This window comes from Muscardinus avellanarius (genome assembly GCF_963383645.1).
Source record: "Muscardinus avellanarius genome assembly, chromosome: 17".
Classification (NCBI taxonomy): domain Eukaryota; kingdom Metazoa; phylum Chordata; class Mammalia; order Rodentia; family Gliridae; genus Muscardinus; species Muscardinus avellanarius.
In genome coordinates this window covers 43,149,545-43,162,289 of record NC_137803.1, presented here as the reverse complement: position 1 = coordinate 43,162,289, position 12,745 = coordinate 43,149,545, and the positions used below count along the sequence as shown (strand labels likewise).

The window sequence follows — 12,745 nt, the reverse complement described above, 5'->3', positions numbered from 1 at the left end:
CTTTCATCATTCAAGGAACTCTTGATGAGCATTCATTTAATAGTTACGTGAGGTGCAATGAAAATAAAAAAGGAGTTATTACTCCAGTCCTATTTATTTGAGAAAATTACTAAATTTTGCATTAGTATTTAAAATACAAATGAAAACAAAACTTTTCAGGTTACTTAAACTAACTTAGAATGTAACTCTTCTAAAGTATAAGTTACTGATGTATAAGTCTATACTCCCATAACTTAGAAGTTTTTAGATATTTACTTTTTAAAGTACTTTTTGCATATTGAGTCACTTTATTAAATTAAATTAAATGCTCTAGAAGACTTTAATATTGACTTTTTCAGGAACTTTATCAAGAACTTAGTTCATATTTCTTCTTTAAATTGTGAGAAAGTGAGCCTGGCGTGATGGTGCACACTTGTAATCCCCACACGTGAGAGGCTGAGACAGGAGGATTGCACATCTTAGAAGCCAGCTACTTGGTGAGGCTCTCAGCAACTTAGTAAGACCCTGTTTCCAAATAAAATATAAAATAGTCCTGGGAGGATAGCCCAAAGGTAGAAAGACTCTGGGTTCTACCCCCAGTACCAAAAAAAAAAAAAAAAAAAAAATTGTGAGAAAGTGCCAGGCGTGGTGGCACATGCTTGTAATCCCAGCACTTGGGAGGCTGAGACAGGAGGATCTCACAGGTTCAAAGCCAGCCTCAGATACTTAGTGAGGCCCTCAGCAACCTAGTGAGACCCTGTTTCCAAATAAAATATAAAATAGGTCTCGCGGTGTAGCCCAGAGGTAGAAAGCACCTGGGTTCCATCCCCAGCACCACTAAATAAATAAATAAATAAATAAATAAATAAATAAATAAATATTGTGAGAAAGTTTCATACTTGTTACAATAAAATAAGAGAAATTTGTCAAGAAAAACTTTGATGTTTTAATTTTTTCTGCTTAAGTCCTGTCATCTTTTAAACAAATTTTAAAAAACTTTAATTCACAGATAATAATTCTATATTATGTATATACAGGTTGGAATACAATATGATGTATCAATATGCTTATATACTCTAGAAAGATTAAATCAAGCTGATTAATAAATCAATAGCCTCATTTACCCATCAATTATTTTTGTGAGAATGTTTAAAATCTAATTCTTTATCAATGTTGAAATATCCATTATTATCAATTATTTTCAGTATGTTGTGCAAAAGATTACTAAAACTCATTCCTCCTGTCTAAAATTTTATATCTTTTGTAAAAGTATGTCATCTTAAATTACTTATGGATATATCTAAATACAAAGTGACAAGCCACTGATTTTATTTCTTGTCCTGATGTTTAGTTTGTTAAAAAAAATAGAATGAGAAATCTGAATGCAAATGGCATATTCATAAAAACTGAGCAACTAGAGAAAATTTTTAAATTTGATTTTACTATAAATATTAAGAGCTGATGCCTTGGCTACTGCCTTTAAAGTCATATGAAATTATTGTTATTATGTCTCTTCTGTCACAGCATATATTCTTGAATAAGTGAATTCTCTTAAGAGTTATTCTCATTTGCTTATATTCTGTACTCATTCCAATAAATTGGTCAATTTTAGTTTTCCATCTGCCTTTCTGAATTCATACTTAGACTTTAAACAAGCATGGGTGGACAAAAAGTAATAGATACAAATGTCCTTCCATTCCATTATCTTCAATAAAACTGATATCATCTCAAAAACAATAGGTTAACAGATTTATCCTCCTGATGAACTACGTGTAAGGCTGAGAAAACCTTTTTATATTATGGTGATACTACAGTAAGTGGGCTAATTTAATACTGCTGAGTTGCAACTTACACAGTATTCTACTTTCAAGTTAAAATATTTATGTTTATTTTTGCTTTTTTTCTGTGAATTAAAATTAGAATATTGTGACATGTTCCTAGAATGTAAAACACTAGTTACTAATAATGGAACAAAATCTGAATTATATTACCTTGAGATCAACTATAGGTTCACAGGAACTATTTTCTTTTCTATATTTTTGTCTTTTAAAGGAAAATACAGTGTTCTTCCTACTGCAGAAGTATCAGATTCTTGCAGCATCTATGGCACTTGTAAGCAGTCAGTGGTCAGACACCACTACGTACCCTTCGAGTGACGTGGCTCAGTGGAGCTCGAAGGTGTCGTCATGGAGTCAGGCGGCCTGGTATCTCAGCCATCCACCAGGGCAGGCCCCAGCTGTGCTGAACTCAGAGGAAGGTGGGAATGGATTTTACATTTTCAAAGTCAACTGTCTAACATTGGATTCTAGGACATACTTACAGAGAGAACTGCACTGAGGACTCCAGAAATCATCTGTTGGATCATATTTACAAAGCTCATCTGCACAATTACTTTCAGAGCAAGCCAAATCCTAATTTTATTATTCTTCTGGGTTTCTGAATTCATAATAAACTACACACCTTTAAAAACACACAAAAAAGTATGTTCGGGACTATATGTAGTCTGAATTCTTGGCTCTATTATTTGTGCTAAATGAAGTATACTTACAGGTCACTAAAAAGTGCTAAAAGTTAAAATAACAGAATGTTATCTCCAGTGCCCATGGGCGTGGTAACATTTGCCCATCACGCTGAGTTTGTCATTTTGAACCTTTTAGACAAATGAAAAACTTACTAAATAAAAACACGTTTCATGTCTGGCTCGCACCTGAGTGCCTGCGCTCACTGTCTGGATTCTTGCTTTGCTTCTGTTATTGCCCTTTTGTCATCTTTTCATATCATAAGACATTAACTCACCTCTCACAGATATTAGGAAAATCCGCTTACAAGATGTCTTACAAGTTCAAGATTTCTCATACCACAGGTTGGCCTCACTTTAACCCTAGTATTGCCTAAACAACTGTAGAGAACATCTTTCATTTTTTAAAACGTCAATTGCCTAGTTAATTCTGGTAGAAACATACCACCACCAACAACAAAAATTCTAGGCAACTCCATAAGGCCACACACAAGCGCACCCGATTCTTTGGACCTCTCATTCTCTGTGGGAACCTGCCTTGACAGGTTTTCAGATCAGGTGCTTTCCTAATGTAGCACTTTGGTGGTTTTGGCTGGAGTATCCTGGCATCTGGAATCATGATGTTTTATCATGAGAAACTGAGAAGATATTGTTTCTCTTCGCTAAAAAGAGAAAGAAACCCTGTGCTAGGGCTCATTAAAAAGGGTTTTAAAATTGAAGCCAATAAAACACGACTGTCAATTCCTACAGCCTTTTCATCTCAGCAGCATTTTAAAAAGGCATCCCTTTTGACATGAAATCCTATTTACAACACATCCACAGACACAATCTACAAAACAGCAATAATAGCACAACTCCCTGACTTTGTTGTGACTCCTGGTCACAACACAGACCAACTGAAGCTGCAAGACTCTGCTCCTGGCCCAGATTCACAAGAGCTCTCCTCTTGGAGATGGGCTCCTCAGAGGAGCCCGTTTTGAGATTTGGAAGGAGGGTTAGAGTGCAGTGGCTTCCCAAACTGCCCTTTCAACTGCCTGGCCTTTGGCCCCACCTGCTTGTCAATTTCAATCACAGATCTCTTGTGTCTCTTCTGGGGATGTGGAGAAGCTGGGCTTGAGTCCCGGGATGCTGTTAGGCCAGATGACTATTGACCCCTCAGGGACTCTAAAATCAACTTTCTGAACACCTTCTGGGTTGTTTGCGAGTCTCTTCAGCCTGTGGAGCCTCCTGCCCAGCCCCCCCGCCCCCCATCTGCTCCCGGCCCCCTCCCTCCGGCCTCTCCGGCTCCCCCACCCCGCCCTCCTCTTGGTGTCTCCTACCTGCTGGCCAGGCTCTGCCTGCAGTGCTGCCTGAAGGGCATCAGGTGGTAGTTCATGGCGTCCAGCAGCAGCTTCTGGCAGACCGGGTCGGTGCGCATGAAATCCACCGACTGGACCCGCTCCACCAGCTCCGGGGCCGGGATGAGCGCGAAGCGGAGGCGCTTCATGAGGTCAGGCGCGTACTGCATGCGGGTCTCACGGTCGTGCTCCAGCCAGAGCACGGACATCTGGAAGAGCGCCAGCTCCGACTCCACGGGGGGCGGCAGCGAGTCCAGCAGGGCGCGCATCTCCTCGAAGTTGAGCAGCAGCACATCCTCCACCAGGTACTTGTTGGCCAGCTTCTTGGTTTCCTCCAGGCCGTGCAGCGCGGCTATCTTACACACCTGCTTGTAGTTCTGCACCGAGATCTGGTCGTTGAGGAACTGCACGCAGAGCTTGGTGACCTGGGGGATGTGCAGGATCTTGCTGACCGACAGCACCTCCTCCACCGTGTCCAGGGAGAGGGTCACGTTGGCCGTGTAGAGGTACTCGAGCACCAGGCGCAGCCCGATGGACGAGCAGCCCTGCAGCACCAGGTTGTTGATGGCCCGGGGGCTGGTCAGCAGCTTGTCGTCGGGGGAGGAGGAAGGAGTCCCGGGCTCCTCTTGTGGCGGCGGCGGCGGCTGCTGTGGAGGCTGCGGCGGCTGCGGCTGCGGCTGCTGCTGGTCCTTGGGGGCCCCCAGCCCGTCCTGGCCGCCGACCCCTCCCCCGAGAGGGGGGTGGCTGGAGAAGAGCGACCTGAAGTACTGCGAGCAGGAGGCCAGCACGGCCTTGTGGCAGTGGAACTGCTGGCCCTGGGCGGTCAGGGTCACGTCGCAAAACAGCTGCTTCCTCCACAGCAGGTTGAGGCCGTGCAGCAGGTTGTCGCTGTGGCTGGGGTCGAAGGTGGAGGTCCTGTCCCCGGATCTGGACATGGCGAGCTGGCTCGGCGCACCTGGCTTTAAACCCTCCTCCGACCTGGCAGACAGGGGTGGGGGATGGGAGGGGAGCAGGGCAGGGTGGGGTGTGGCCGGGTGGGGAAGGTGTGGACGGGAGGGAGGGCAAAGAACGGCAGTCAGGGCTCAGCCCGGCCGCCCCCGCGCTCGGACCGAGCGGGAGCGGAGGGCGAGGGCGCCGGGTCCGCGAGCGCCTCCGAAGGGCCGGGCCTGGGGTGGGGCGCGGGCTCTGCCCCCGCCACCCCGCACACACTTAGTCCCTCACTTTCCTAAGACCAGCCCGGCCCGGCTCGGCTCGTGGCAGCGACAGCGGCGGCGGCAGCGACGGCAAAGTGGCGGCAGAGGCCGAGGCACCTCGTGGGCGCGAGTCCATGCCCGGCCAGAGGAGGGGAGGGCGGCGCGGGGAGCGCGGGGCCGGCGGCCGCGGTCCAGGTCAACTCGGCTCCAAGCGTGGCTTTTCGTAGTTGGCCCGGTTTTTGGGGGGGAGGTGGGGTGGGCGGGAAGGGGCGGACAGGCGGGCGATCCTTAGTTCCCCCGAAGCTGGGGACCCCTTCGATTATCCGTGCTGCCCCGAGAAACTCCTGGGCTAATAGTGTGAGGGAGGAGATAAAGCTCTTTCTTCTCCGGGGAAAGTGCAGCGGAGCGCGGCGAGGCCCGGCTCAGTGGACTCGGCAGAGGCGGGAGCTGTCCTTATCAATTCTAGCTCATTTCCCTCACCCCGGCCCTGCCCGCGTCCCCGCTTCGCAAACTGTTGGCTTCCCCGCCACCGCTCAGCTCTGCTCCTCTCCCGAGGCGCCGTGAGCCTGGCGGGGGCGCCGGCCCGGCCCCCCCGCCGCCCCCGCCGCGAGTCGCCGCGCGAGTGGGGTCCCGGCGCCCCTCGGGTGGTCCGCGCGGAGCGGGGCCGGGTCGCCGTGCGCCCCCGTCCCGGGCCCGGCGGGCGCCGGAACTCCGGCAACTGCGAGAAGTTCAAGTTAGACGGCCGCGGTGGGGAGGGGGCGCCCGGCCGGCTCCGCGCCCTCCCCGCCGGCCCCCAGCTACTTGTGTAGAAGTCTCCGCCGCCCGCATCCCGGAGGCAGAGGGGCGGGCGGGCGGCGAGGCGAAATCGATGCGCCGGGTCCTTAACCTATAATTGCACCTTGCAGGGCTGAGCGGGAGGGCCCCTCCGCCCCACCCCGCCCGCGCCGCCCGGAGCCGCGGCCGGGCCCCCGCGCCCGCCGGACGGCCCCCGCTGCGGCGCACCCCGCCCGCCCGCCGCCGTCCCGGACCGCGCCGCCCGCCGCCGCCCCGCGCCCCGCTCCACTCTCTACCGGCGTTCCAGGTGGACCCCGACCTCCCGCGCTCCCTCCCGCGGCGGCACCCCTACCCGCCCCGGGGCTCCGGCTCGCCGGAAACGTCTCTCTGGAAGTGGCCCGGGCCGGACCTCTCCGCTCTCCCGCTTCTTGCCCCCCCCCTCCTATTCCCCTTCCTTCTGTCCTCCTTTGCCCCCCACCCAGCCTGCTTATTCTTGCAAAGGGAGTTTTTATTTTCATGAACGTTTGCCCCAGACAACTACCCCCACCTCTCTGAGAGACTCCCTCCTCGTCCCTCCCCCCCCTCCAACAACCCAAAAGACAACAAAAAATACACACAAGGCAGACACAAGGCCAGAAACTTACCTGCTGTCAACCAGCTGCAAAGTCAAGGCTCACTTAAGCTCCCCCCCAAAATCAATTGTCCTTCCTTTTTAAAGGTTTGCTCTCTCCTTGGGAGGGGTGGGGGGGAAACACCTTCTGGTTTCCAACTCCAGGCAGTCACTCTTTACAATTTATTTTGTCGTACATCATTTGATCACCATGAATTAGCAACAGCAAGAAAATGTAGGAGAGGGAGAAAAGAGAGAAAGAGAGAGGGAGAGAGAGAGAGGAGAGAGAGGGAGAGAGAGAGAGGGAGCAGAGCTTTCTGCAAGAGAAGAAGAAGAAAAAATGTACGTGTGACAAATTATGCTACCAAGAAACAACACATCATTATCCTTGGGCCTGGGGCTCAGTGAGTCGTAACGAGAGTAATAGGAAATCCACGGTTGGGGAGAGAAACGGTCGTGCTTGGCCAGTAGAGAGAGACCATACAGGGGGATGGATGCTGGGGAGACTCGCAAAATTATGGCTCAAGGCTATTGTAAAAATTGTCGAGCGTAAATGACTGCGATTTCAAACATCTTTGGAAGAAAGAAGGGGAAAAAGCGAGCCCCCCCTCCCTCCCTCTCCCTCTCTCTCCCTCTCTCTTCTCTTCTCTCTATAAAGAACCGTCAAGTTTTAGTGCGCATTGCTAATTAGTCAATTTCTCTCTGCCTTCACAGGCTGGCGACTTCGCTGCTGAGCTGAAACTGCTAATTTCTGTGACCAGCTTTTTTCTTAGCTGTGATCTGGATGAATGAGTAGCTGTCTCACAGAGATGACAAAAATAAACTCTAATCCCCCCCAAAATTTCCACTACATCTTTCTCATGCATAGATTTATGATCTTCAAGCACTCTGTGCAATATGCAAACTTTTTGTGTGTCTGTATATATGCTGTTGTTTCCAGATTTTACTACATTGGCATGCTGCTTTTCCCTTCCACCCCCTACATGCTATGAAATGCAAAAACTGTCTGATCTCAAAGTGTGCTAAGATGCCACTTTATCCTGTCTCAGTATTTGGGGTCTGAGGCTGACTTGGAAGATGCTAGCCCTTGCCTAGGAGGAAAGTAGCTGAGTATACAAACTGGGGCGGGGGAAGTAGAGCTGGTAGTCAGAAGGGAAGACAGCCCTTCATTTTACATGTGTTCCCTTGCACTGTTCAAGCTTTATGATCTTGTTTGAAAACATGCTTTCTTTATCATTTTGTCTGGTTAAATAACCACCTTTGAAGTTTTCCGTCAGGTCTTCAACAGAAAAGGGTTCAGAAATCACATTATTTTTTTATTGGAAGATTATCATAGTGTCAGATTTGTATTTCAGTTAGGAGCCTTTGATTTGCAGGAGCTGGAATCAAGTGCAAAGCAATCCATCTACAATTCCACAAATGTAACCTTTCAACTCTGAAGTCCACCTGCTATATAAGGGCAATCACACAGCACTCACAGTTTTGACCCTGCTTAGCATACAAAATGACCCTCAGCATGTTTCTGGAATTTTAGCTGTACCAGAGATTCATGTGCATTTTGGTAGAGGACGTGTTCTCCAGACTTATCTCATGATGTATTGCACCCTTACATTTATAGCCCTGCATTTCTGTTGTCAATGGGGGTTGGAGGTGCCCAAGAACGAGGGAAAAGAGAAGCAGTAAAAGAAAGGCATGCCCTTGAATAAATGAGCACCAAACAAAGCTCCCTGCGAGTTGAGTTGAGTCTTGTTTGCTTTAAATATATGAATATGATTCCAGTTTATATGTCCCTGCCTAGTAACCTTATACAAATATGCATCAGGGTACCCCAGCAAGGCTGTCTATTTACCTCTTCTTTTGATTTGTGAGAAATGAAAAGGCAACTGCTTAAGGGAGGGGTAGGACAACCCCAAATCCTGAGATTCAGAAATAGGGAATCCCCACCTAGAATGATAAACACCAGCATGTGTAGCATTTGCTCGTAAGTAAATGGGAAAGACCACTCTGACGCACTCAGTCCTCACAAAGGCCCTTTTTAGTCAGGTCCTAGATGAATTGAGAGCGAGAATTCCTTATTCACATCCTGCTGAGATGCTGTATCCTCATGTTCATATTTATCGTAGAAAAGCCCTAATACATAAGAAAATAATAGAAGGAGTTTGTTTTGTTTGGGACAAGGGAAAATAGATTATTTAAATCTTTTGGTCCTACCATTTGTATTTATTTTTCGAATTTTCCCTTATCTGGGTCTTGAGCAGGAAGATTGTTATATGTAAGACAGTGCCTTTTTGGGGTTCTGTGTCATCAGCAATTAAAAGCACTGACTATGTGGAGTGTCACCAAGTTCTCATACATACAGAGTCCAAGTTTCACGACATGTTTTCATGTTGGTATTTACGAACTTCCAATGAAGCATTTGGAACTAAACCCAAGGTGAATAATAGCATTGATCTCCTAAATTATTGCCATCTTCTCATTTTGCCATAAGGATTTAAAAAACATTGTGTAGGGCCCAAATATCTTACAATTTACTTTAATGATGGGATATGCTGTCATTGATTATAATTTGTAGACTCTTTATTGCTTCCAAAAATATAAAGGCCACATTTCAAAAAACTTAACTACCTATGATTTTAATGTTTATTTAACAACTAGGTGGAAAGGGAAGAGAAAGGGTTGGGGGCTTGCAGTTCTAAAACGAATTGAAACAAAGTGGATTAGTCTTCTGTATTTGGTAAAGCTTAAAATTTCAGAGAAAGAAATTGCAATTGTGCTTATTGTGTAAACAATTAAAGAAAAGAATATCGAACCCCCCGAATCTCTTCATAATCCATGCATAAACTAGCATTCATATCATGTAAATCTTCCACTTCCAATATCTTGCACTAGCTTTGACTGAGATTATTACAGAACTCACAAATGATGTGACACTATTTACAATAAATCCCGTTATGAAAGATTCAATTTGCAGCAATCAGATGCCAGCTACTAAGCGATTGAAAGTATTTGAATGTTATCCTACTTCGCTGTTCAACATACAGAAATTGCATCTATGTGTTTGATCTGTCCTGCTGAGCACTATCAGCAGCTCGCATCTCTGCCACTATTGTTTTTAAAATGGCAGAAAGGACGTGACTCTTCAGGAGCACTCAGCAGGATGGATTTCACAGGGCAGAAGAGAGCCAGAATCGTCTTTGAAAAAATATATATGTAATCACATAGGCACCTAATTCAAGCAGTGTTCATACTTGAATTATCCAGATTATTCATCAGCAAATCTGCATATAAGCTATGTACAGTAAAAAGATTTAAAAACTCTCGCCACTGAGCAGTCCAGCGGGGCTGCCACCAGATCTGCGTGGTCAGGTCAGCTCTCAAGGTGGCAGCGGCAGTGGCAGCGGCTCCAGTTGCTCACACTATCACTATGCTGGACAGGATGGACTGGATATCTTCATAGCAGGTCTGAAGTGTTTTACGGCCTAACTTCAGGGAGCAGCCACGCTGAAACTTTATTTTCCCCACTCTTGACTTTTCTGATTCAGTTTTGTGAGTTATCACCAAATTATATAAACACCAGAGCCTGGCCTTCCCTGTGTTTCTTTTAGTTAGCAAATACCAATTCCATGTGGTCTGACCATCAAGGGGGAAATTACTCCTTTTTACAGAGGGAGTGAAATTGAGTGAGGAAGGACCACATAGTTCCCTCAGAGCCAAGGAGTGACAAAATCCAGATACAACTCACAGGTTTCTAGTTTTTAGTTTGAAATCTCAAGTAGGCGTGGCCAGAGATACCACAGACTCGGTAGCACCAAGAAGCATGCGGAAGAGCAAAACAAATGAACAAACAAAAACCAAAGCAAAAACCAAGACAAAACACAGCCCCTGAAATTACAGCAAAAGACAAGATACTGGTGCCATTGGCTAAATTTAGTCAAAAGCTAATGGTTTCCTATTGCTTCAGGCCTTGATCCTGAAGTAGTCCGTGTTCCCAGTATCTAGTTCCAGTTACTTTGGTCAGTCTGGTCTGTGAGCTGGACCTGCCCTCCTGTGCACCACAGTACCTGTGTGTTGTGCTTATCAGAGGCGCTGGTTCTATCCACATGGAAATCCCACCTACCTCTCAAGACTAGGCACAGATTTCTTTACGTCCTTTCTGCCATTTTAAAAACAATAGTGGCAGAGATGCGAGCTGCTGATAGTGCTCAGCAGGACAGATCAAACACATAGATGCAATTTCTGTATGTTGAACAGCGAAGTAGGATAACATTCAAATACTTTCAATCGCTTAGTAGCTGGCATCTGATTGCTGCAAATTGAATCTTTCATAACGGGATTTATTGTAAATAGTGTCACATCATTTGTGAGTTCTGTAATAATCTCAGTCAAAGCTAGTGCAAGATATTGGAAGTGGAAGATTTACATGATATGAATGCTAGTTTATGCATGGATTATGAAGAGATTCGGGGGGTTCGAATTACTATTGCTTATTAAGCTCACTACTTCTATCGTGGACACTATTCTAAGTCCTTCATCTATTTTGTTTTCCCAATTCTCTTGGCAATCCAATGAGACAATAGAATAGATTACAAAAATGAGCCCAACTCCCCACCCATCCTGGTATACACACCCAATTGTACTGTGGCTTTGCCCATTTTCCTGTCAAGATTGGAATCTGTTTCTTCACTCCTTAGAAGTGAGCTGAACTTTAGCCCACAGAATGTGCCAGAAATGACTTTGTGCCACTGCTAAGTCAGAGCCTAAAAAGCCTTGTGTGCTTCAACTGTCCCTTGTTCTACTCTTTGAAACCTTGCCAGCTTCCACATGTAAAAGCCCAGACTAGCCTGATGGAAGTTGAGACAGCACATAGGTCAGACGTGCCCCAAGTCACCTGGCACCTGAACTCAGATGCACCAATGCCCATAGCTGAGACAGGAGCATAGTCCGAATTGCCTATCCACAGAACCCTGAGCTAAATAAGGGTTGAAGTTATTCATCTGGAGGGAGGGTGATATGTTTCATAGTAAAAATTAGCTTATGAATAAAGGTACTATTATCATTATTTGACTGATGGACAAAATGAAGTATGGAGAAATCAGATAAATTTTTTAGAATCATACAGCTTTTCGAAGGCAGTGCTGAACGTCAAACCAACACAATCTGCACACATCATCCAGCTAGCCCATACCTGATTCCCACTCCATTCCCTCCCCTTCCCTCCTTCCTATGCTTTACTTAGTGATTGACTTTGATATGTTTGCTTAAGTACATCGTGTGCATTAGAGAGTTTAAGATGTATGACTACAATACACCAATAAAAATTTAAAAAAATAAATAAAAGAAATACAAAAGAAAGCAGCAGTCTATAAGAACATATGTACTGGGATATTTATGACAGCATTGCTTTTCTTGACCAACAGAAAAACCTGGAAACAGCCTCATTGTCCATCAACAGAACTATTGAATAGGAAGATCCACACATTGGAATTTCATGCAGCTGTTGAAAACAATGAATTTCACCTATATCTTTTAGCTGGACTGGGCGCTCATGAGATAATTAAAGGCAAAAAAGCAATGTACAGAATTAAGAGAAAAATACCCAACACAATCTGCCTCTAGATAATAGTTCTTCTACTCCACTGGACACTGCCTTCCATGAGCATTAATTAACCAATTCATTCATTCATCAAATAAATATTAAGTTCTTGTTATATACCAAACGATATGGTCAGTATTGAGGATACAATGATGAATACATTTGTATCCTTGCTCTCAAGAGGCTAACAGTCTAGTGCAGGAGACAAGCAAGGAAATTAGACATAGCAAGTGAATAATTACAACTGATAATTGCCCTAATAAGGGTATGAATAGGAGCTATTGGAACAGAAAAATGCAGGTCTCTAACTTCCTCATAGTTCTTATTATCTATAACACTCTTTTGACATTTATTATTTACTGCTTTGTTAGTTGCTTATTTAGGGAAATATATTTTACAACAGCAATTAGATTATAAGGTTCTGGGGGAGAAAGAACCTTGTGCTTGGTAAAAATCTCCCATAATCTACACTAGTTACTCAGCAAGTTGGTGGACTAATAAATATAATCTTCAAATCAAAGAAATAGCAGAAAGAATAAAGGGGACATTTATGAATCAGAAAATGTTTTGAGCATTTGACCAAAGTGGTAATGGTCAGCCTCCCTATTATATGGATTGACTAACAAAGGTAGTACAGATTCTGGAAATGAGCCCGAGCATTTGAATCCTGTCTCTGACACCTTTCATCTGTGTGACTTTGAGCAAGTAACCTCTCTCTACCTATTTTCTTCATATGTGAAT

General features: G+C 45.4%; 1 protein-coding gene across 1 annotated transcript in view; it reads right to left on the bottom strand.

Annotated features, from left to right (window-relative positions):
• The window catches only part of KLHL14 (kelch like family member 14), a gene marked incomplete at its 3' end in the record, with an annotated part of 116,536 nt that extends 111,734 nt beyond the window's left edge, over positions 1-4,802 (bottom strand). Inside the window, exon 1 of the mRNA XM_080714415.1 lies at positions 3,817-4,802. Coding sequence (XP_080570541.1) covers positions 3,817-4,769 — 953 coding nt within the window. The 5' untranslated portion in view covers positions 4,770-4,802. The remainder of the gene's footprint in view (positions 1-3,816) is intronic.
• Between the last annotated feature and the right edge of the window lie 7,943 nt (positions 4,803-12,745).